The following is a 21,397-nucleotide window of genomic DNA, read 5'->3' on the forward strand; positions in this document are numbered from 1 at the left end:
ATTACCCAGGGCATATCTAAAGATAATTACTCACTAATTATTGCTTTCACAGTTTTAAAGTATCCTGCGGTATTTTCTTTGGTTTACTATCTTTAGGAAAGTGGTAGGCAGGATTACAATAGTCTACTATTATAAAAGTAGTGAATAAAGAAAAATACAGCTTTAGCAAAAGAATCTGATGATTAATTCAACATTCATACAATATTATCACAGAGCAGTTTGGATTCCTAAATTTGGCGAAGTTTAGAGAGAGTACCAAGGTTCACCAAATTGATTTCTGGAAAATAGAGCATTGTGCTAGAATTTAGAAGAATAAGAAGTAATCTTATAGAAACACATATTTTTCACAGCATTTAACATGTCTGATGTTTTGCAGGGCTCATGCTCCCTGTATGAAGGGTTGACTATCCAGGGGTCTAAACTGAGACAAAGTTTCTTTACAATTTTCTGTTCCATAAAGGGCTGCTGAGTCCCTATATTCAAGTATGCATCGTCTAAAGTTAGGAAATGAAAGGCTAAGAAGTTAGTGCAGGAAAGTGATGCTGAGGTTAAAAATTTACTGAAAAGCATAGCGTAGACTGATGGACAACAGGTTACTCCAACTCCTACTTTTTATGTTCTTATCTTTATTTCTGAGTCAGCTCTGTGGGCTTCCTTTGGGTGCCCCGTACTCCTCCCCTATCACAAAGACTTACAGAGCTGTTAGCCTAATTGACTATTCTAAATTTAAGATTGGATGGCAGGAAAATGAGCAGGGTGTTAATGTGCATATGTGAGAATATCAGTTATGCAGAAATGAGTGGGAAAATGAGTTTGATCTTAAACCTAGAATAGACAGTGGGCCAAATAACCTCCCTCTTCTATACAGCATGAAATTTGTCTTTGACACTATCACAAAACAGGTGCCCTTAAAATCAAATGAAATATGTCAGGTTGAATAAGATTGGTCTAATCTCAGCATACTATTCAAATGAGTTTCTAACTCATGCATTATAAAAATAGTTCACATCTCCTGACTAATCATGTATCTGACAATACACCAGTTATCACGAGGCCATCCCATGTTTTGCCCTCTGTAAATTACAGCTTCACTGAAGTTCTGCAGCCCATACCTTATTTGTCCAATATGACACATTCAAACTTCTCCTTAAAGTGCTTATATTTCCTTCACAGCTTCTTCCCTCCCATCTCTTGAGTTTCCTTTAAAAGTTGAATCCACCGTTCAAACCCTTTCATTATGCGATTCTCACCAGAAACCTCTATTTTACAATAAAATCCTCTTTAAAAAGCAACACTTGGACCAATGCCTTTGATCACCCCTTCAAATACCTTGGTCCCAGATGTCCTGACTTCAATAGCAATAGTACAGCAGGAAGCAGTGACTCAGGTATGAATTTCCTAACACTACATGTCGAAGTGGGACAATACAGTTCAAGAAATAAAAGTAGAAAAACTTGGAAATGCTCAGCATGTTGGGCAGCATCTACAGCTAGAGAGATGGAGACAGAGAGAAAGAAATATTCAGGTTATTAGTGCTTTTTGTAAATGAATGTTTTCCTTTGAAAGGTCAAAAAAAGACCTTCCAACAGAACTGGAACATGTGCTTTGTATCGCATCCTCAGTGCCTGGATATTTACAACAATTTCTGTTTTTATTTCAGATTTTTAGCATGTGTAGTGTTTTGCTTCTGGATTAGTTTTTTTGAATGACTGCCAGGAAGAAGATGAAATGAAAATAAGAGATATATTAACGAAGAATGCAGAGTAAGAACTACTCGATGAGTAATAGCAAAACAAAAACAGGATTTGTACTAATATACTACAAATGTAACACATAAAAACATTTATAATATATTACAGTACAAATATAAAGCTTTAAATCAAAGTATTAATTAGACAGGTTATACAATTAAAAGTTCCCAAAATGTAGAACTGTACATTAATTGAAGAATAGACTAAGGGTGACAAAAAATGAAATAATATGCCAAATTGTGCTTGGACAATAATACCATAAAATATAGGACCAGAAATAGGTCTTCTGGCCCATCAGGTCTGATTCTACTGCCTTCTCCCCATAACCCTTAATTTTCTTACCAATCAAGAACCTATGAATCTGAACCTAAAACAGACCCAGTGACTTGACCTCAGTGGCAATGAACTCCACAGATCCACCACTCCAGCTGAAGTGGCAATGAACTCAAAATTCGCCTCTTCTCAGTTCTTTCCTATATTCTGTGTCTGTGCCCCAAGATCCTAGACTCTTCTACTAATGGAAACATTCTCTCCATGTTCACTATCCTTGCCTTTCAGTATCCAGTAGGCTTCAATGAGATTTCTTCCTTCATCCTCTAAACTCCATTGTACAGACCTATGGACATCAAATGCTCCTCATAGGTTAAATCCTTCATTCCTGGGATTATTCTTGTGAACCTCCTTTGGACCCTGTGCATGTCCAGCATTTCTTTCCTTAGACAAAGGGATAAAAAAAAATTGCTCACAACATGGCAGGAGGTGAAGTCTGGCCAATACCAGTACATCCTTGCTTTTATGCTTGTTCTAGTCTTATCAAAATGCTTGCTGACATTGCATTTAACTTCTTTGCTACCAATTCAACCTGCAAGTTATCCTTAAGGGAATGCTCAATCCAGCCCACCAATTGCACCTGGTTCCTGTGATAACTCACAAGGTTGCTTATATTTCCTGGTGCTGATCCTTTGTAACAGAGGCCTCTACATCCAAAGCAGACAGAGTGGAATACAGGGGCCAAGTGGGCCTTGGGGAGAAGAATGAAACCCACCCCCCAACTCTACCCGAGCAGCTTTTGGCACCTCAATGCTTCTTCTGATACTCTAGAAATTGAAAATGGAGTTTAAATGGATTTAACTAATTTAAAGAGCCAAAAACAAATAGGAATAAATTGAGACAAACATATATAACCCAATTGTTAATGAAAAAATTAACAATTAAATATAAACTTGAATAAAGTTACATAAATGACAGCTGATGAATGGCAGAGAAAGAGGTCTGATGCACTACAGTGACTACAGTGCATTGTTACAAAGTCAAAGTCATGCTGAACATCAGATGGAGGAACGTGATGGTTATCTGTAAAACCATCAACCACACCAGTGCTCGATATCGCTCAGACAATTGTCACCCTTAGTATATATAAAACTAACTGAAAGTCAACTAACACTTAATTTAAGAATGTTGCTCAACATGCTGGGACTTCTTATTCTTTGGAACATCTGCTAATGGATTTAATAAATAAACATTTCCTGCATGAAACCGAATAATTATAATATATCAGCCTGTTCTACGCTATTTCAGGAAAGTTTAACTCAACTTACTTAGAAAGATATGCATTAAACATATCAGCTCGAGTTTTGAGAGTATTCCAGCCTTCTGGAGATTATTTTTTCAAATTGTCAATAGCAAAGAATGGAGATTAAGCTCCAGCTGGCCTTTTCTCAAGTGGCACTTTAAAACTGGAGCAATGGATTAAGGGCTGGTAATTTCATTGACCTGCTTCAATTATTCTATCCCATCTTTTTTTAAAGCTGTAAATGATGCTGCTAGCATTAGCACCACGATATTCTCTGCAATTCCACATTGCAGATACAAGGCTGTGCTTTCATTCACTTTAGGTCTATGTTTGTGGAATCATCAGCAGTCTGGATGAAGATTGTCAGGTGCAGGAAGATGATCACACTGCAGATTAAGATATCTGCAATGTCATCATTGTAGTACATCAAGAAGTAAACAGCAGTTGATTGAAGTAAATCCTACATACGGCATATCATGTAACATAAAACAATGGACTGATACTAAATATGTCAAATGATTTGACAATAAGCCTCAGACAAGAAATGCATAAATTATACTTCTGCGCTATTAGCGTTGTTATGGGTCATGCAGATATTCAACCTGAATCTCTACATCATTTAGGTCAAATAATGAACCAATTCATATCTCAAAACAGATTTGTTTTAAATCATGACTAATAACCTCTGAAGAACGATGATTCTTATTATTCATCAAATTCAAAAGGGAAGTTTAAATATCTAATTGCTCTCAATGAGAAATTTACGACACTGTGAGCTAAAAGGTAACGGTTGTTTTGACTCCCCTGATCTTCCCACCCCACCGCAGCAGTACACTGCACCACAGCAGGCTGCAATTGCTCAGTAGAGCGAAAACTCAGATCCCAAATATACAACAGTCGGCCCTCCTCATCCCTGGGTTCCGCATGCGTGGATTCAACCAACTGTGGATCAGGAAAACCCGGAAGTTCTCTCTCCAGCACTTGTTGTTTGAGCATGTACAGGCTTTTTTTTCTTGTCATCATTCCCTAAACAATACAGTATATAACAACTATTTACATAGCATTTACATTGTATTGGGTATTATAAGAAATCTAGAGATGATTTAAAGTATACGGGAGGATGTGCATAGGTCACTGCAGATCGGGAATCGAAAAACAAAATGAAAGTTCTCTAACTCGGAACAGTACATCTGGTATTATTTAGCGTTAGTTAGTCAAACGTTTGTCTTAGTATTAGTATATATTTTACCTTTCTATGCATATAAAACACTTAAGAAACGTATGTATTTCAATAATTAAACCACTGCATTGCTTAGTAATAATTGAAGCTTTCATCGGGGCAGGGCCTTCACGTGGTCTATTATCCTCACTTTATCCTTTAAAATTGTTCCGACTGTTGACCGACTGTAGCCTAACGCTTCTCCAATGACTGATGGCATTTCACCTCTTTCTGATCGCTTTATTATTTCCACTTTATTTTCAATCGTGATCATTTTCCAGAACAGAAACACTGCAGGCAGTGGGTCCCAAGCTCCACAGGGTTCTAAAGTCCACCACATCGAGACAGGTTAAATAAGCACCAGTGCTCCACTGGGTCCTAAAGTCCACTGACTTGAGCATCCGCGTTTTTTGGTATCCGCGGAGCGTCCTGGAACCAATCCCCCGTGGATAAGGAGGGTCGCCTGTACTCCCAAAGTCAGCCTAAATTTCACTTTTGATAAAACACTTACACATTTAATATTGACTTTCATTGTAGCTCTATTTCTTTCTTTTTTGTGAACCATGTGGTTTGTCATGGTCTTTTGGCACTTCAGGAATTTTCAGTCTTTGGTTTGTACAACCTAAGAACTTCCAGAGTACCAAACATATATTTAACCTGTCAACAAGTTAGATTATGTCATTGCATAAAATTTGCACTTTCCTGAAAGTTAAGCATGATATTAATTCTCAAAATTACATGGAGGAATGCAAGTGGGACAGAATTTTTTTAAAAAAAGGTCTATATAGCTATTAATGCTCCACTGGGTCTCCTCCCATTCCTTCACATCTAACTCCAAAGACAAAATTCTATTCCCTCTCTCCCTTATCAAGCTTCCTTTTTAATACAATTATACTATACGCTCAACTACTCCCTGTGGTCTGAATGAGAAACCCAGCAAATATTCATATTCACAAGATTACCAAAATTAGGAACACTGGCCTGTCAGCCAATTACTTGGCCCTCAAGCTTGCCCCTGCATTCAGTAGCAACATAACCTATGACACAATACATGGGTTCTCATCTTTGTCCAGTTGGTCTTAATAGTTACGGTTGCCCAAAGTCTAAAATCACAGAATAATAGTTAACATTTGACTTTGTAACAACTGAATGTATGGAAGATGCTTCCAGATTTCAAGTACCCTCTGTTGATCTGTCTTTTAGACTATGGTTCCTAGCCTTAGGACTATCATCCGCAAGAAATGTTTCTATCCCTGGTATCTTAGAAAACTTAATCAAATTATCTCTTTCCATTCTAAACTCTGTGGTATACCATCCTTTCTTCTACAATCTCTTCTGATAATCTTAACCTTGGAGTCCATGTAAATGTACTGCATATATAAAGAGTACACAACAATGGCAAGTTGATGATTCCACCACTCTCACTCCAAGTCACCTTGTAATTCCATTACTATATACCACTTACAAACTATTGTGTTCAATGTCCTTTAGATAAAAAACTTACATCCTCACATTTGCTTATATTGATACCCATTTACCATAATTTTGCTCATTCATTCAAGCCATGAATATCTCTTTGAAATTCAATGCCTTCCATCTACTCTGCTTACCAAGTAGCCCATTTTTGTTTTATTGGCAAATTTGAATATGCTCCTTTCTATCTCATCATAAAAATCATTTAAAACATGGTCAACAGTTTTAGAAACCCACAATCGTATTCTGCTATAAACATTAGAGATTCTGCAGGTGATGGAAATCTTGAGCAACATATACAAAATGCTGGCGGAACACAGCAAGTCGAGTAGCATCCATAATCAAGTGGCAGAACATACTCGATGGGCTGAATGGTCAAGTTTTGCTCCTATGTCTTATGGTGTTTTATAGCTTATTAGTATTTTTTTAGTTCTCAAATGATACTATTTTGCATAAGTATCTGATTCAGTTGTTTCATCAGAATATTCAGAGTACTATAATCTCCCTTTACTCTGAACACTGCAAAACAATCATTGAACCTATGCATCATTTTCTTACAAATCAATATTACCCATTTTTAAGGTACCACATTGCTCTTGATCAGAACTGAAAAAAAGAGCTGACTGTGATTCTTTCCATGCTCCCTCTTTGCTCTTCCAATCTATTTAGTCACCTTTTGCCATTCTTTTAACTCTTCAGATCAGCAAAACATGCCATAATTCTTCTAGTTTTATATAGTTTCATGTTATTTCTTTACTGTTTAGTTATCATGACTGTTTATTCTCTTCAAGGCCTTGTCCTTAGGGGTACAGACCAGCACTATACCACAGTAAATTCATTTGTCAATCCTCATTTCTACTTTACTGCGGTTTTATTGAATTGCTGATTTTCCCATCTTTCCATTGAACAGTCTTTATCAGGTTCACTCAAATCAAAAATTTTTGTAGCTGCTTCATATCTGTTCCCTTTGAACAGTACATTGAATTCAATTTGCTTTATTAACTAAATTTTGCTCAACATATAACATCAAATATAATTTATATGTCTCCCTTACTGATGCTAAGACATATTCTTATAGAGAACTATTCTGTATAGAATCTCATGGCTTTCATACAAGACTCAGAATGGTTATTCCAATATGTAAATTTGAATCTGATGCTAAAATCACATTTATTTTGCTATGTATTTAGCAAATTACTGAATGTGTATATTCTAGTTCTTTGGAACTGTTTCTAAGGATGCTACGCATAGCATCCACCAGAATCTTAAATTCTTTCCTATTTTTTAAATTCTACCCTTAAAAACATGCTCCCTTAATAATGTTATGATTGCGTCCTTAATAATTACTATAATGCCACCCTTTGTCAGCAACCCTAGCATTGCCATGGTCTTCTAATCTGGAATTTATTTTCCTCCCCACACTTTAAGATCTTGTCTCCGTAATGGGTCTTATGCTATACTCACCAAGCTGAATTGATACTTACAATTCATTCACTCTATTCCTTGTATTTTGCGCATTTGTAAAAAATATGCTTACTTAAGATACCCAGTCAGCTTACTAGTTTAATTTATCTTGTCATTCATTTATTTCCCTTTCCTGGTTTAATTCCTTTCAATCATATTACTTCTGATTTGTTTATTTAAGGCATTATATCTTACAATTAGCCCATATTTTCAGTTCTTTCTCCAAGAGGACTGTCCCCACCTCAGCTATTTACTAGTTTAAAATCCTTGTGATTATCCTATTTAGCATTTCTATCACTAGCCTATTTTAGTGGAACCCATATCCAGTTCCTTCCTGTCCCAGAAAACCCCCCATGAAATAGAACCCTTCTACTCCACAGCATCCCTTGCTATTTGGTTATTTTTTTCATTTGCTGTTTAATCAACAAATTTCATGATAATCCTTTAAATCTTAATCTTTAGAAGCCCCAGTACTTCCAAATAGGATTTCTTGTTTCTCCTTCCCATGTTGTTGTTCCAACATGAAACACAAGAGCTGGATATTTCATCCCATGTCAAGATGTCCTTTACTTAGACATCAGCAAGGCAACATAATGAATAGACCTCCATTTAAAAAAAAGATGCAATTTGTTTTCCTAATTATGGAATATTGACAACTACTACACTACATTTCTTCTTCCCACATCCCCATTCTAGAAACATCTCCTGCTTCCAAATCCTAAAATTCCATGGAAAAAGTTGAAGACAAGGTAGTGTCTGTGAATTATCATTCTTTTTATTACTACCTCACTATTTGCATTATTGATGAAAGCCTACTCTAATCCTGCAACTCTCTTGAAGGTGTGACTGAGTTCTGAAGTAATCTGCCTAGATGTTCCATTCCTTTGCTTAGGTGTCTGAGTGTTTGCAAGTTGTCGAAGAATTTGTTCTGCAGAATTTCCACATATAAATATAGGTACGTGAAAATGGTTTATGGTCTTGATTTCAGCATAACTTCTACTATATCAATATTGAGTGAATTTTCCAAAGCAGGATTTCTCCAATATTCAGTACTTAGCCCACCCTCTTTTCATTCCACATTCTGGTTATCTTTTTACCTCCTTTCCTAACCTATTACCTCCCTCTGGTTGCCCTCCTCTTTTCCTTTCTTTCATGGTCCACTGCCCTCTCCTATTAGATTCTTTCTACTTCAGCTCCTCACCTCTATGACCTAACACCTCCCAGCTTCTTACTTCATCTCCTCTCACCTATGCACCTACCTATCTTTCTTCACTCCTGGCCCCCCACATTCTACTAAACTCCAGCAAGTGCAGGCCCAGAGCCATCAAACAGTACTCCTATGTTAACCCTTTCATTCCAGGAATCATTCTCATGAACCTCCTCTGGACCTTCACCAATACCTGCACATCTTTTCTTAGATAAGGGGCCAAAACTGCTCACTATAGTCCAAGTGTGGTCCAACCAGTGCTTTATAAGGCTTTAGCATTATATCCTTGCTTTTATATTCTCGTCATTTTGAATTAATGCTAACATTGCATTGCATTGACTCAACCTGCAAATTAATCTTTAGGGAATCCTGCACAAAGGCTCCCAAAAAACCTCCGATTTTTGAATTTTCTCCCCACTTAGAAAATAGCTCAGGCATTTATTCCTGTACCCAGTACATAACCACACACTCTGCTACACTACATCCACCTTCTTTGCCCATTCTTGCACACCTGTCCAAATCCTGCCGATTCCCTGCTTCATCAACGCCACGTGCCCCTCCACCTATCTTCCTATCCTCTGCAAACTTGGCCACAAAGACATCAACTCCATCATCTAAATCATACAGCATAAAAGAAGCGGTCCCAACACCGACCTCTGTGGAAAACCACTAGGTACCGGCAGCCAACCAGAAAAGGCTGCTTTAATCCCCCTCCATGCCCCTTGTCAGTCAGCTGATCCTATCTTTCCTGTAATACCATGGGCTCTTACCTTGTTATGCTGCCTCATGCTCAGTATCTTGTCAAGGTCCTGAAAACTGAAGTATTCAACATTCACCTTTGTCTATCCTGTCTGTAACTCCTTAAAGAATTCCAATCCCACAAATCAGACTACATATTTAAATTATTCTTGTTGGGGAATAATTTTTCATATGCTGTAAATGTGTATCTTACGTGCACAGTACTGTTTAAATTTTATTACAATTGTACACGAATACCTGAAGTAGTAAGATAGTATAAATACAGTACTCCAAAATCAAGTGGGCACCATCGCAGTTCATTCTGTAAGATCAAAGTTCTTCCAGCACTTCACCCCAGTTATAAAAGGTTCAAACTAAATTACAAATATCAAATATCAAATATATTATAAATATTTCATGAATCAAACATTTCCAGGTGATAAACGAGTCTGTAAGGATAGTAAGTGTCTGCAGGACAAAGTCGTCATTCCCAGGGTTTGTGCCAGCAAACCATGTTACACTACTAGGTCACACATGTCAGCTCTGTTCTATGAAACGGGGAGTGTTCCGAATCTACCAACAACGGATTGATATTTGTATCTAGCATCTGGAAATACTATTATTCCCCAGACGTACACAATCCGTTACCGGCGCTGTTCTGACAATGAAGCTGCTACAGCCAGGATCAGCGCCACTTGGCGGCGACAGCAATAAAACCACGAGGTCGATGACGCCCCTTGTTCCATGTCTGAGTGCAGGTGTGATTATTCGACTATTAGGGGAAGAGTTTCCTCATATAAAGAAAGGGTAAGGATGAACCACTTCACAAACCGATCCTGGATTTCTGTAATGTCCCATTTGCTTGATGTGCCTATTCCTGTCCTGTGGGCAATAATAAAAATGCGCATCTCCGAGAACAAAGGGAAATTCATAACATCTTAGCAATGTATTTTAAATCAAGTTGGCTGGGCTGAGTGTGACTCGATCTGCAGTTTCCGAAACCGAACCACAAAACCCGATGCAAGCATAAAGTTCTCATGAGTTACCCGTCCACAATTAACAAGTCACCTTGAAGTGCTAATTATCGGTTCTATTTAAGGACGCAAGTGCGATAAAGTGTTTTCATGCGGACGGGCACCTCTGGGCGCCCTGTGAGTACTGCCACTGCAGTGATGAGGAAAAATAGTAGCCAGATCGATGAATTTCCAGCACCCTGGCAGCTCTCGCACACCGGCAATGTCAAAAACTGCTCGCAATTTTTTTTTAGTTTACACGAGGTTAGCGCTGCTGCCATGCATAACCGCGGCGCTAGGACGGGGATGTTCCATTCTCTTTGGCTGCTTACCTTTTGCTGCCTCCTCGCCATGTCTGTTGGCTGCTTGGCATTGAACGGGTAGGCGATGCACCTCATCACAAAGACGTACAGCTGCAGCTTTTTCTTCCTCTCTTCTTCCTCTTTCTGCAGCTTCTCGAGCTCCTCTTTCTCCTTCTCACTCACCACCGAGGGGCTGGGGCTGGACGGTCGGATGCTGCTGCTCCGGCTGCTGGGCTGCAGCCCCCCGCTGCTCTCGCTGGTCCTGCTCGGAGATAACCGACTACCCGGGGCCGGAGCCTGCACCTCCTTACTCTCCTCTTCTACTATCTCCTCCGATTCCTCCTCGCTAGACGACGGGTCCAACATTTTTGCTCTTTAGTGGCACCCTCTTTCCGCTCCCTTTCTTTCACACGCACACACCCCAAATAAATCACAGGGACCGAACAGCCGGCAGCTTGGGACCGACAGCCGGCAGCTTCGAGCACCGTGCAAGTCTACAGAGCGAGAGAGGAAGCGAGTTCCCTTTTTGCTTTGCACGGATTGTCAGCAGGCAGGAAGCCGATTGCTTACGTTTTTGTGATTTAACTCTGCTCTTACCGACAGAAGGTATTAAGGATGAGTACAGTTCGGGATCGAGGCTTTTATTCATCCACAATTCCTTTCTGCCTGCCGGATTCTGTCAATAAAACCTGATCGATGACCCCCACTTCCTGTAACGCAGTTAAAAGCACAAATAAAACGGCGCCTAACATAACAGGGATGTGTATTCGCTGGATAAGAATAAAATGCTGGCGTTAAAATCTGATTGCATTCAAGAACAATGCACAGGCACTGCAGCTGTATTACCGCCCTATTTTGACACAGGAATCCGTGCAAGTAACTACAAAATTGAAATGAGCGAGAGAAGAAAAACTACTTTCGGCAGGATGTGGAGATTGCCAGCTAAATCGTATTGCCGAAGATCATTCCTATTCTTTAAAATGAGACGGTACCGAAATTATATATAGAGTACACCAAAGACAGGAGAATGACCCGCACACCGTTTCCTAATTGCCCTTTTAATGAGATAAACTCAATTTTAAAGCAAATCTGGAAGCAACAGTTTAAATGCAATAAAATACATATTAGGATAGGTATAAATGAATTATACGAATTCATGCCTCGCTCAAATAAGTCAAGAAGTTAAGTTTAGGATCTTCCATCAGCAATGTTACATATAAAAAACACGCATTGTTTGTTTGGTTCATTGTAGATTATTCCTTTCTTTACCCATGTACTGAAAAGATTTTAAGCGAATCCACAAGTAGACAAACGCTAACATCCTTTATTAAAAGGAAAGCTCCATGGGCTCTCTCAGTGCTCTGAAATGCAATTGCTGAAAGGTTTCACATAGAAAAACCCGATGTTTAAATGGATTCCTTCCTCTCTGAAAGTCTCAGCGTGAATCTGTGGCCTGCGCCCCCTGCTGCAAAATGAGAGTGTGACAGGCAGTGTCGAGGTATTCAGAAACCCATTCATAAAATCTGAAATCAATGTTCATACCATGTACTGACGTTCAACTTTTCAAAAGATCCTCAGTTAGACAAACTTTAAAGACGGATTTTTGCATAATTCTGACAGAATTCTCGTGAGGGGAAGCAGTAAATAGGAATTGTTGTTGTGATGGTTTGTTATTGCCTTGACCAATCTTTAACCATCCTTGGGTACTAGCAACCTTCAATTAGATCTGAAACACAAACTTTGTTTATCTTTCTACAGATTCTTTTCAATTTGCTGAGTGTTTCCAGCATTTTCTATTTTGCTCCAGACTTATAGCATCTACAATTCTTTGATTTCCAATCAGTTAAGTACCGTATTCTTAAACATGTTGTTTGAGAGGCATTTAGATATGCACATGAACAGAATGAACATGACGGGGAATCAAGGGACATAGAGCATATGCACATCGATGGGATTAGTTTAAATTGGCATAATGGTTGGCACAGACATCATGGGCCCAAAGACCTATTCTTATGCAGTATTGTTCTTCTGTTTTACTAGGCTAATCCAGGCACACAGGACAATGTGCTTATGGTGCACACAAGTCTAGTGCCTGTTAGTGTTATTAGGTCCCAGTCTAATGAAAATTTTATATGAAGGGTTATATCAGTAATTTGATTTATTAAGAGTATTAATCAGACATCTCAATATTTCACTGCAAAGGATGCAAGATAATATTTTAGAAGAATGCAATAAAGGATATGCTGGCATGTGAAAATTACAAACACAAGGCCAACCTAAAATTCCACTGGATTGATACACTGTAGCACTAGAATTGTAGTGTTACAATGGAGCAGATCTTTCAGCCAGCTCAACCAGAACAACAATCTAGCTCCATCAACCAGCCCTTGCTCCTTGGTCCTGAAATTTTTTCTCCGCCATGTATTTATCCAGTTTGTTTCAAATGTCAAGATGAAAGCAGCCTCTATCTCTTTCCAGGATCCATCTACACACTGAATAAAAATGTCTCATTTAAAGTTGCTCTTAATCCCCTTTCTTTTTCGTTTATGCATGTTTTCTCTAGTCTTTGACATTGCAAGCAAAGAAACATCCTCCCACTCTATCCAAATCCCCATCACTATCAAATCTCCCCTCAGCTTTCTCTTCAAAGAAAATATAATCTATGGTTTCTTGAACAAGGTAACCATTCTCACTAAAATTTCTGGAGTCCCTCTGCCTTCATATTCTTCCTATAAGGTGATAACCAAAATAAATGCAATTATCAGTTGAGGATGGACCTGTACTTCATAAAATTCTCTGCTTTAATCCTCCATGCCTTCATTTATATAGCCCAGAATTGTATTTACCTTAGCAATGCTACTTTCAATGATTTGTGTACAGATATCCCCAGGTCCACCTACCCTTGCCTCTATTTATTGAAAATATCCAGCAACAGCTCTTGTAACTGTAGCAGCGTCTGACACTAGCAACTCAAAAAGCCCAGTGGATGGGTGTTCTTCATAACTGTCATAAGCTCAAAGTAAAAAAATGTGGTACATAAAATATTAGCACATTACTATGGCACTGTTTCAATCTGATTTACATGTTCCCATCAGTTTAAGACAGAGCATTTTTGTACCTTTCAATCTGGGAATTATAAATGTATACATGTGAAACAGGGATTCTGTGTTTTCCTGCCTGATTTCCTCTCCCTAGAGTTTGATGATGAATATTATTATTAGGAAAAGAGAAGTTAAAGACATAACTCACAGAAATAAACTCCACAAATCATCTGTACTAAAAAGCACATCTAAAGTAATTCGAACACTATAATTTCAAGTGGTCTCAAGCAGGAACTTGCGAACTTAGTCTGATAAATACGTAAGATTAAAACAATGAAGGATCTAGATGTCAATTTGGCTTATGTAAAAAATAATTAGTGCTGCAGAGAATGAATAGCACAGGTAACCTTTTGCATTCTATAATTAGCATATGAAGTTCCTCAGTACTAATGTGTAACTGAAAAATTACTCCCAATCCATCTAGATACCATCAATGATTATCTAAAAGGAAGAAATAAAAAGTACAGGGAAATCCAGCTTTAATTATCCTACCTGCAAGTAGTCCAGGGTATATTGTACAAAGTTAATTACTAACTTCATCCTTCCTGTGCATGGTTCAAGTAATGCTGGAAGACTAATTCTTCTATTCGTGTTCCTCCTAACATGGCCACATTAGAACTTAAAAACTTTTTCCAAGAGTGGCAACACGGATAGACAGAATGGTGAGCAAGGTATATGGATATCTTGCTTTTATCAGCTATAGTACTGAGCATAAGAGTCGGAATGCCAGGAAAGGGCAGTCTAAAACTAGAGGGTGTCGTTTTAAGATGAGAGAGAAAAGATTTAAAGGGGATTTGGCAATCAAGTTTTTAAGTGAAGGGTATATGGAATGACTGTCAGACGAAGTGGTAGAGGGAGGTACAATTACAGTATTCAAAAGACATTTGGACAAGTACATGGATATGAAAGGTTTTAGAGAGATATGGGGCAAATACAAGAAAATAGCGCTAAATCAGATAGGCATCTTGGTCGGCATAGATCAGTAAAGCCCAAGGGTCTGTTTTGTGCTGTACGTCTCCATGATTCTATGTGATCTATATGGAATATATTTAAAGACATGAAACAATGCAATAGAGAAACATTGGCAATTCTGTTTTGTTGTCTACGATCATTGTAAGAATTAATCCTATATATTAACCATTGGCAATCTATTTAATGATACAATTCACCGCTTTAAAAAGTGCTCAATAATAGAGCATGGATTCATTCTGTGTTGATCCCTAGCAGAGCAATCCCATCAGATACATTCTGCTCTTCACCTCTCATTGCCCTGCATATTATTTTCCCTTAAATGCTTGCTCAATTCCCCTCTCAAAGTCTGACTGATTCCAACACTCTTATAGATAGTAGGTCCAGATATAACTAATCTACAAAAGCATTGTAGATGATTTCCTCATATTCTTCTGCTAAGTTTTGTTCAGTGTTATAAACGAATTCTTACTTTTCCTTGTCTAATTGGAATAGCTTCCTCTGTATTAAGATATACACCCTATATTAAATCCATTTGCAATCCTCTTTACCCCAAGAAGAACAACCTGGGTTCTGCAGAATAAATTTGTAGAGAAATTCTTCATCTATGGAACTATTCCGGAAAATCATTTCTGCAAATTATCTTGGACTCTCACTTTCTGCTAACTTAAGGCAGCCAGAAAAGGATGCCATATTCTCATTTTAGCCAGAGCAGGATTTTATACAGGTTGAACATTCCAGCTTTTGTATTCTACTTTAGAATCCCAGGAGCTCCTATGCTTTACTCACCTCTCGCTGAACATGCCCTGTCACCTTCAATGAGTTATGCACAGGGACACCTAGTCCCTGGAACTGTGCTATTTAGACTATATTGGCTTTCCTTATTCTATCTGCCAAGCGTATCATCTCACACATCTGCATATTAAATTTCATCTGCATCTTTTCTGCCTGTTCTGCAGGCCTATCTATCTTGTAGCCCATCGTCATCTTTCTGATTGTTTACCATGAATGCAAGCTTCAAGTCATTAGCAAATTTAGAAATTTTATCCCGCACACCTATGTTTAATTTAGTAATATGTCAAAGAAAAGCAGTGGTCTATTTTTCTAAGCTCCATGTACCTATCCAGGAGTCTCTTAGAAGACCCTATCGTTATCTGTCTCCACCACCATCACTGGCAGCCCATTTCACACACTCACCACTCTGCGTAAAAACTTACCCCTGTCATCTCCTCTGTACCTACTCCCCAGCACCTTAAACCTGTGCCCTCTCATGATAGCCATTTCAGCCCTGGGAAAAAGTCTCTGACTAACCACATGATCAATGCCTCTCATCATCTTATACACCTCTATCATGTCAGCTCTCATCCTCCATCACTCCAAGGAGAAAAGGCTGAGTTTACTCAACCTATTCTCATAAGGCATGGTCTGCAATCCAGGCAACATCCTTGTAAATCTCCCCTGCGCCCTTTCTATGGTTTCCACATCCTTCCTGTAGTGAGGCAACTAGAACTGAGCACAGTACTCCAAGTGGGGTCTGACCAGGGTCCTATATAGCTGCAACATTACCTCTCGGCTCTTAAACTCAAACCCATGGTTGATGAATGCCAATGCATTGTATGCCTTCTTAACCACAGAGTCAACCTGCGCAGTAGCTTTGAGTGTCCTATGGACTTGGATCCTAAGATCCCTCTGAAACTCCACACTGCCAAGAGGATTACCATTAATACTAAATTCTGCCATCATATTTGACCTACAAAAATGAACCACCTCACACTTATCTGTGTTGAACTCCATCGGCCACTTCTCAACCCAGTTTTGCATCCTATCAATGTCCTGCTGTAACCTCTGACAGCCCTCCACACTATCCACAACACCCCCAACCATTGTGTCATCAGCAAATTTACAAACCCATCCCTCCATTTCCTCATTCAGGTCAATAATAAAAATCACAAATAGGGGTCCCAGAACAGATCCCTGAGGTACACCACTGGTCACCAACCTCCATGCAGAACATGACCTGTCTACAACCACTCCTTGCCTTCTGTAGGCAAGTCAGTTCTGGATCCACAAAGCAATGTCCCCTTGGATCCCATGCCTCCTTACTTTCTCAATAAGCCTTGCATGGGGTAACTTATCAAATGCCTTGCTGAAATCCATATACGCTACATCTACTACTCTACCTTCATCAACATGTTTAGTCACATCCTCAAAGAATTCAATCAGGCTCATAAGGCACAACCTGCCCTTGGCAAAGTCATGCTGAATATTCCTAATCATATTATGCCTCTCCAAATGTTCATAAATTCTGCCTGTCAGGATCTTCCCCATCAACTTACCAAACACTAAAGACTCACTGGTCTATAATTTCCTGGGCTATCTCTACTTTCTTTCTTGAATAAGGGAACAACATCCACAACCCTCCAATCCTCCAGAACCTCTCCTGTCCCTATTGATGATGATCGCCAGAGGCTCAACAATTTCCTCCCTCGCCTCCCACAATAGCCTGCGGTACATCTTGTCTGGTCCCGGTGACTTATCCAACTTGATGCTTTCGAAAATCTTCAGCACATCCTCTTCCTTAATATCTATATGCTCAAGCTTTTCAGTCCGCTGTAAGTCATCCCTACAATCGCCAAGATCCTTTTACGTAGTGAATACTGAAGCAGAGTATTCATTAAGTACCTCTGCCATCTCCTCCAATTCCATACACATTTATCCATTGTCACACTTGATTGGTCCTATTCTCTCACATTTTATCCTCTTACTTTTCACATACTAGTAGAATGCCTTGGGGGTTTCCTTAATCCTGTGCGCCAAAACCTTCTCATGGCGCCTTCTGGCTCTCTGAATTTCATTCTTAAGCTCCTTCCTGCTGGCCTTATAATCTTCTAGATCTCTATCATTACCTAGTTTTTTGAACCTTTCATAGCTTTTCTTTTCCTCGACTAGATTTTCAATAGCGTTTGTACACTATGGTTCCTGTATCCTACCATCCTTTCCCTGTCTCATTGGAATGTACCTATGCAGAACACCACACAAATATCCCCTGAACATTTGCCACAGTTCTGCTGTACATTTCCCAGCTTATGCTTCCAAGTTCCTGCCTGATAGCTCCATATTTTCCCTTACTGCAATTACTCGCTTTCCTAACTTGTCTGTTCCTATCCCTCTCCAAAGCTATGGTAAAGGAGATAGAATTGTGATCACTATCACCAAAATGCTCTCCCACTGAGAGACCTGACACATGACCAGGTTCATTTCCCAATACCAGATCAAGTACACCCTCTCCTCTTGTAGGCTTATCTACATGTTGTGTCAGGAAACTTTCCTGATGACACCTAACAAACTCCACCCCATCTAATCCCCTCGCTCTAGGGAGATGCCAATCAATATTTGGGAAATTAAAATCTCCCACCACAACAACCCTGTTATTATTACACTTTTCCAGAATCTGTCTCCCTATCTGCTGGTCGGTGTCCTTGTTATTATTGGGTGGTCTATAAAAAACACCCAGTAGAGTTATTGACCCCATCTTGTTCCTAACTTCCACCCACAGAGTCTCTGTAGATAATTCCTCCATGACTTCCTCCTTTTTTGCAGCCATGACACTATCTCTGATCAACAATGCCATGCCCCCACCTCTTTTGCCTCCCTCCCTGTCCTTTCTGAAACATCTAGAGCCTGGAACTTGAGGTAACCATTCCTGCCACTCAGCCATCCAAGTCTCTGTAATGGCCACAACATCATAGCTCCAAATACTGATCCAGGCTCTAAGCTCATCCGCTTTTTTCATAATACTCCTTGTATTAAAATAGACACATCTCAAACCATTGGTCTGAACAGGTCCTTTCTCTATCACCTGCTTATCCTCCCTCTTGCGCTGCCTCCAAGCTTTCTCTATTTGTGAGCCAACCGCCTCTTCCTCCATCTGCATGTATCGTAATCAATGGGGATGAGATGCATCTCAAACCATCTATTAATTAGCTATTGCTAATTAATTCTAAAATATTCAATTCCTTTATAGCATTTAAGTACGTTCTTATTTTCACTGTTTCTATATGCATTTCATGACAGTGCTTTGCTAGAATAAGTACAGGTCTTGCAAATTGTACCTCCATCTTTAAAATGAATTGCGAAAAGACTTCTCACTATAAGTATTTTTCTGCTTTTATCAACCTTCTGTTGTTAATTCACTCCCCATTGTACTATTTCCTATAGATTCATTTATCTGGCTGCCTATCTATGGCCTCCTTTCTTGTTGATTCAGAGGTTCAAATAATTGTTTTCCTTGAAGCACAATGCAGTCAAGAAATAGGAATCCATTTTAAAAGCACATGAGTGATAGAGACACTAATCCTAAATGAATATACAAACACAATTATAACTAATACATTACTTTAGCCCTTCAAATGAAATGCCCTTAAAGATTAGCGTAACGCTTGTGGTAAATCATGTGTGTTGACAAACTGGTTGTCAGCTCAGGAGCACTTGAGAGCTTTGCAAGCTTTCTTCTGCATAATGGGTTTTGTGGGAGGAAAGGAGCATACTAGTAGACTTTGTGTAGGTAGTATGAGTGAAAGAAGACGGATATTGATACTGGTGCTTCTACATACTTCAGCTGCCCTTTTACTTCTACATTAATATAACAGTTCTTAATGTAATGGAGGTGTCAATGATCTTTACTCTACCATGCTGAGCTTCTCCAAAAGTTTGTTATTTTTTGCTTCAGATTCCAGCATCTGTAACCTTTTCATACACAGGAAATGAAGTTACTTCAGATTTTTATTGAAATATGAGAGATTTTTTGAAGAAAAGATGCTACATTCCATCGAAAGCTTAATATTATGTCTTCCTTTTGTTCCCTTTTGTCCAGCTCATTTTGTAAGACCACTTCTACTTCTGCATCTCTTCCCTAAAAGCCCTCTTCTTTTTCTTCCTCCGCTTCTTTCATCTTCCGCAGCTACATCCTCTGTGTCAATGGTGAACCAAGGAAAGTGAGCAAACCTTTTCAGCTGTTACCTATATCTATTCAAAGGTTCCTATGAACTATGGAATATCCGGACATCTGTTGATTCAAGTTAAAGTGGATTCTGAATGTTGGCTAACCGACTTAGTGGGAGTGGAGTTGGTCAGTGGATACAATAAAATATGGGAGAGTCAGAGTCAGTAAAAGGAAATTATTAATGTTTATGTGTTGGGGGAAATACTAATATTGTAAGTTATTAGACATAATAGCAAGACACTTAATGGGAGGAGAATTTCATAGTCAAATGGATAGTTGGAGTGAAGCATTGAAAGCTTGAATTTGTTATTTTCCAGTAAGATGGTGATGTTCTCGGGCACAGTACCCGCTACAGGGACAACCAAAGGTGTTAATGTCTTTTTTAAGCAACTTTTTTACTATCACAGGACATTGCTGGAAATTAAGGGCTTCAAGTACTGCATGACTACCCCATCAATGACCCACTCATTGGCAGAATAGCTGGACTTGGTGCGGACCGCGTTGCTGCATGCTACAGAGAGGCGTTGGAAGCGGTGCGCAGTCTAACAGCAAGTGGTTGTCTAAGTCATTATCCCTTAGATTGGAAGACCCTGTTGGACATTGGTAATGTGGAATGCTGCATGTCCAGTTCACTGGATTATTGGCAGGACTGACGGTGGTGCAGCAGCGTGGCATCGTTTATATTGCGGACTAGGTCTCATGCTGTGGTGTCGCCTGTTGCAGATGACCAGGAGAGATGATGCAGAGGGCAATATGGTGTGGCATCCATGCTAGTTTCGGTGCTGCTCTCCAATGTTCACTCTGTGGAAGACAAGCTGGATTGTGTTCATGTGCAGACTGTTAAGGGCTTGTTCTTGCCAACAGCATCCATAGACTCAGGGACCTGGGCTATATTATATATTTTTTCTGTGTGACTGCATGTTTACTACTAACTTATATGTGCTATATGTGATGTGCCGGGTATGATTGTAGGTTCTAGGCTTTGCACCTTGGCCCCAGAGGAATGCTGTTTCATTTGGCTGTTTTCTTGGGTATGAATGATAATTGAACTTAAAATTATATCCACCTCTTGAATGAAGAACTACATATTTAAACATCATTTCTGAATATGAATGTTACAGTTGTTTTAGCAACTCTCAAGATCCATAGTGATATCATGAACAGATAAGATTACTTTCCAGGGTGGGGGTGGGAACCAAACTGAAGAGACAGACAAAGGGGTGGTTGGCTCACAAATTGAGAAAGCTTGTAGATAGGCAGGTGATAGAGAAGGGATTTGCTCAAGATTGATGGTTTGAGATGTGTCTATTTTAATGCAAGGATTATCATGAACAAAGCATAGAGGGTGGATCAGTACTCAGAGCTGTGATGATGTGGCCATTACAGAGCCTTGGATGGCTCAGTGGCAGGAATGGTTACTTTGAGTGCCAGGCTTTAGATGTTTCAAAAAGGACAGGGAGTGAGGCAAAAGAGATGGGGGCATGGCACTGCTGATCAGAGATAATGTCATGGCTACAGACAAGCAGGAAGTCATGGAGGGATTGTCTATTGAGTCTCTGTGAGTGGAAGTTAGGAACAGAAAAGG

General features: G+C 39.3%; 1 protein-coding gene across 6 annotated transcripts in view; it reads right to left on the reverse strand.

The window, feature by feature from the left end:
• cadpsa (Ca2+-dependent activator protein for secretion a) overlaps nt 1-11,568 on the reverse strand; it is a 453,076-nt gene extending 441,508 nt beyond the window's left edge. For 2 of the 6 annotated variants that reach the window (XM_073072299.1, XM_073072298.1), the window contains exon 1: nt 10,771-11,564. In XM_073072299.1, coding sequence (XP_072928400.1) covers nt 10,771-11,106 — 336 coding nt within the window. In that variant the 5' untranslated portion in view covers nt 11,107-11,564. Of the gene's footprint in view, nt 1-10,770 lie in introns of all 6 variants that reach the window. The other 4 variants (XM_073072303.1, XM_073072304.1, XM_073072302.1 and 1 more) reach the window with 4 other exon arrangements.
• Between the last annotated feature and the right edge of the window lie 9,829 nt (nt 11,569-21,397).

The sequence above is a fragment of the Hemitrygon akajei genome, chromosome 19, assembly GCF_048418815.1.
Source record: "Hemitrygon akajei chromosome 19, sHemAka1.3, whole genome shotgun sequence".
NCBI classification, from domain to species: Eukaryota; Metazoa; Chordata; class Chondrichthyes; order Myliobatiformes; family Dasyatidae; genus Hemitrygon; species Hemitrygon akajei.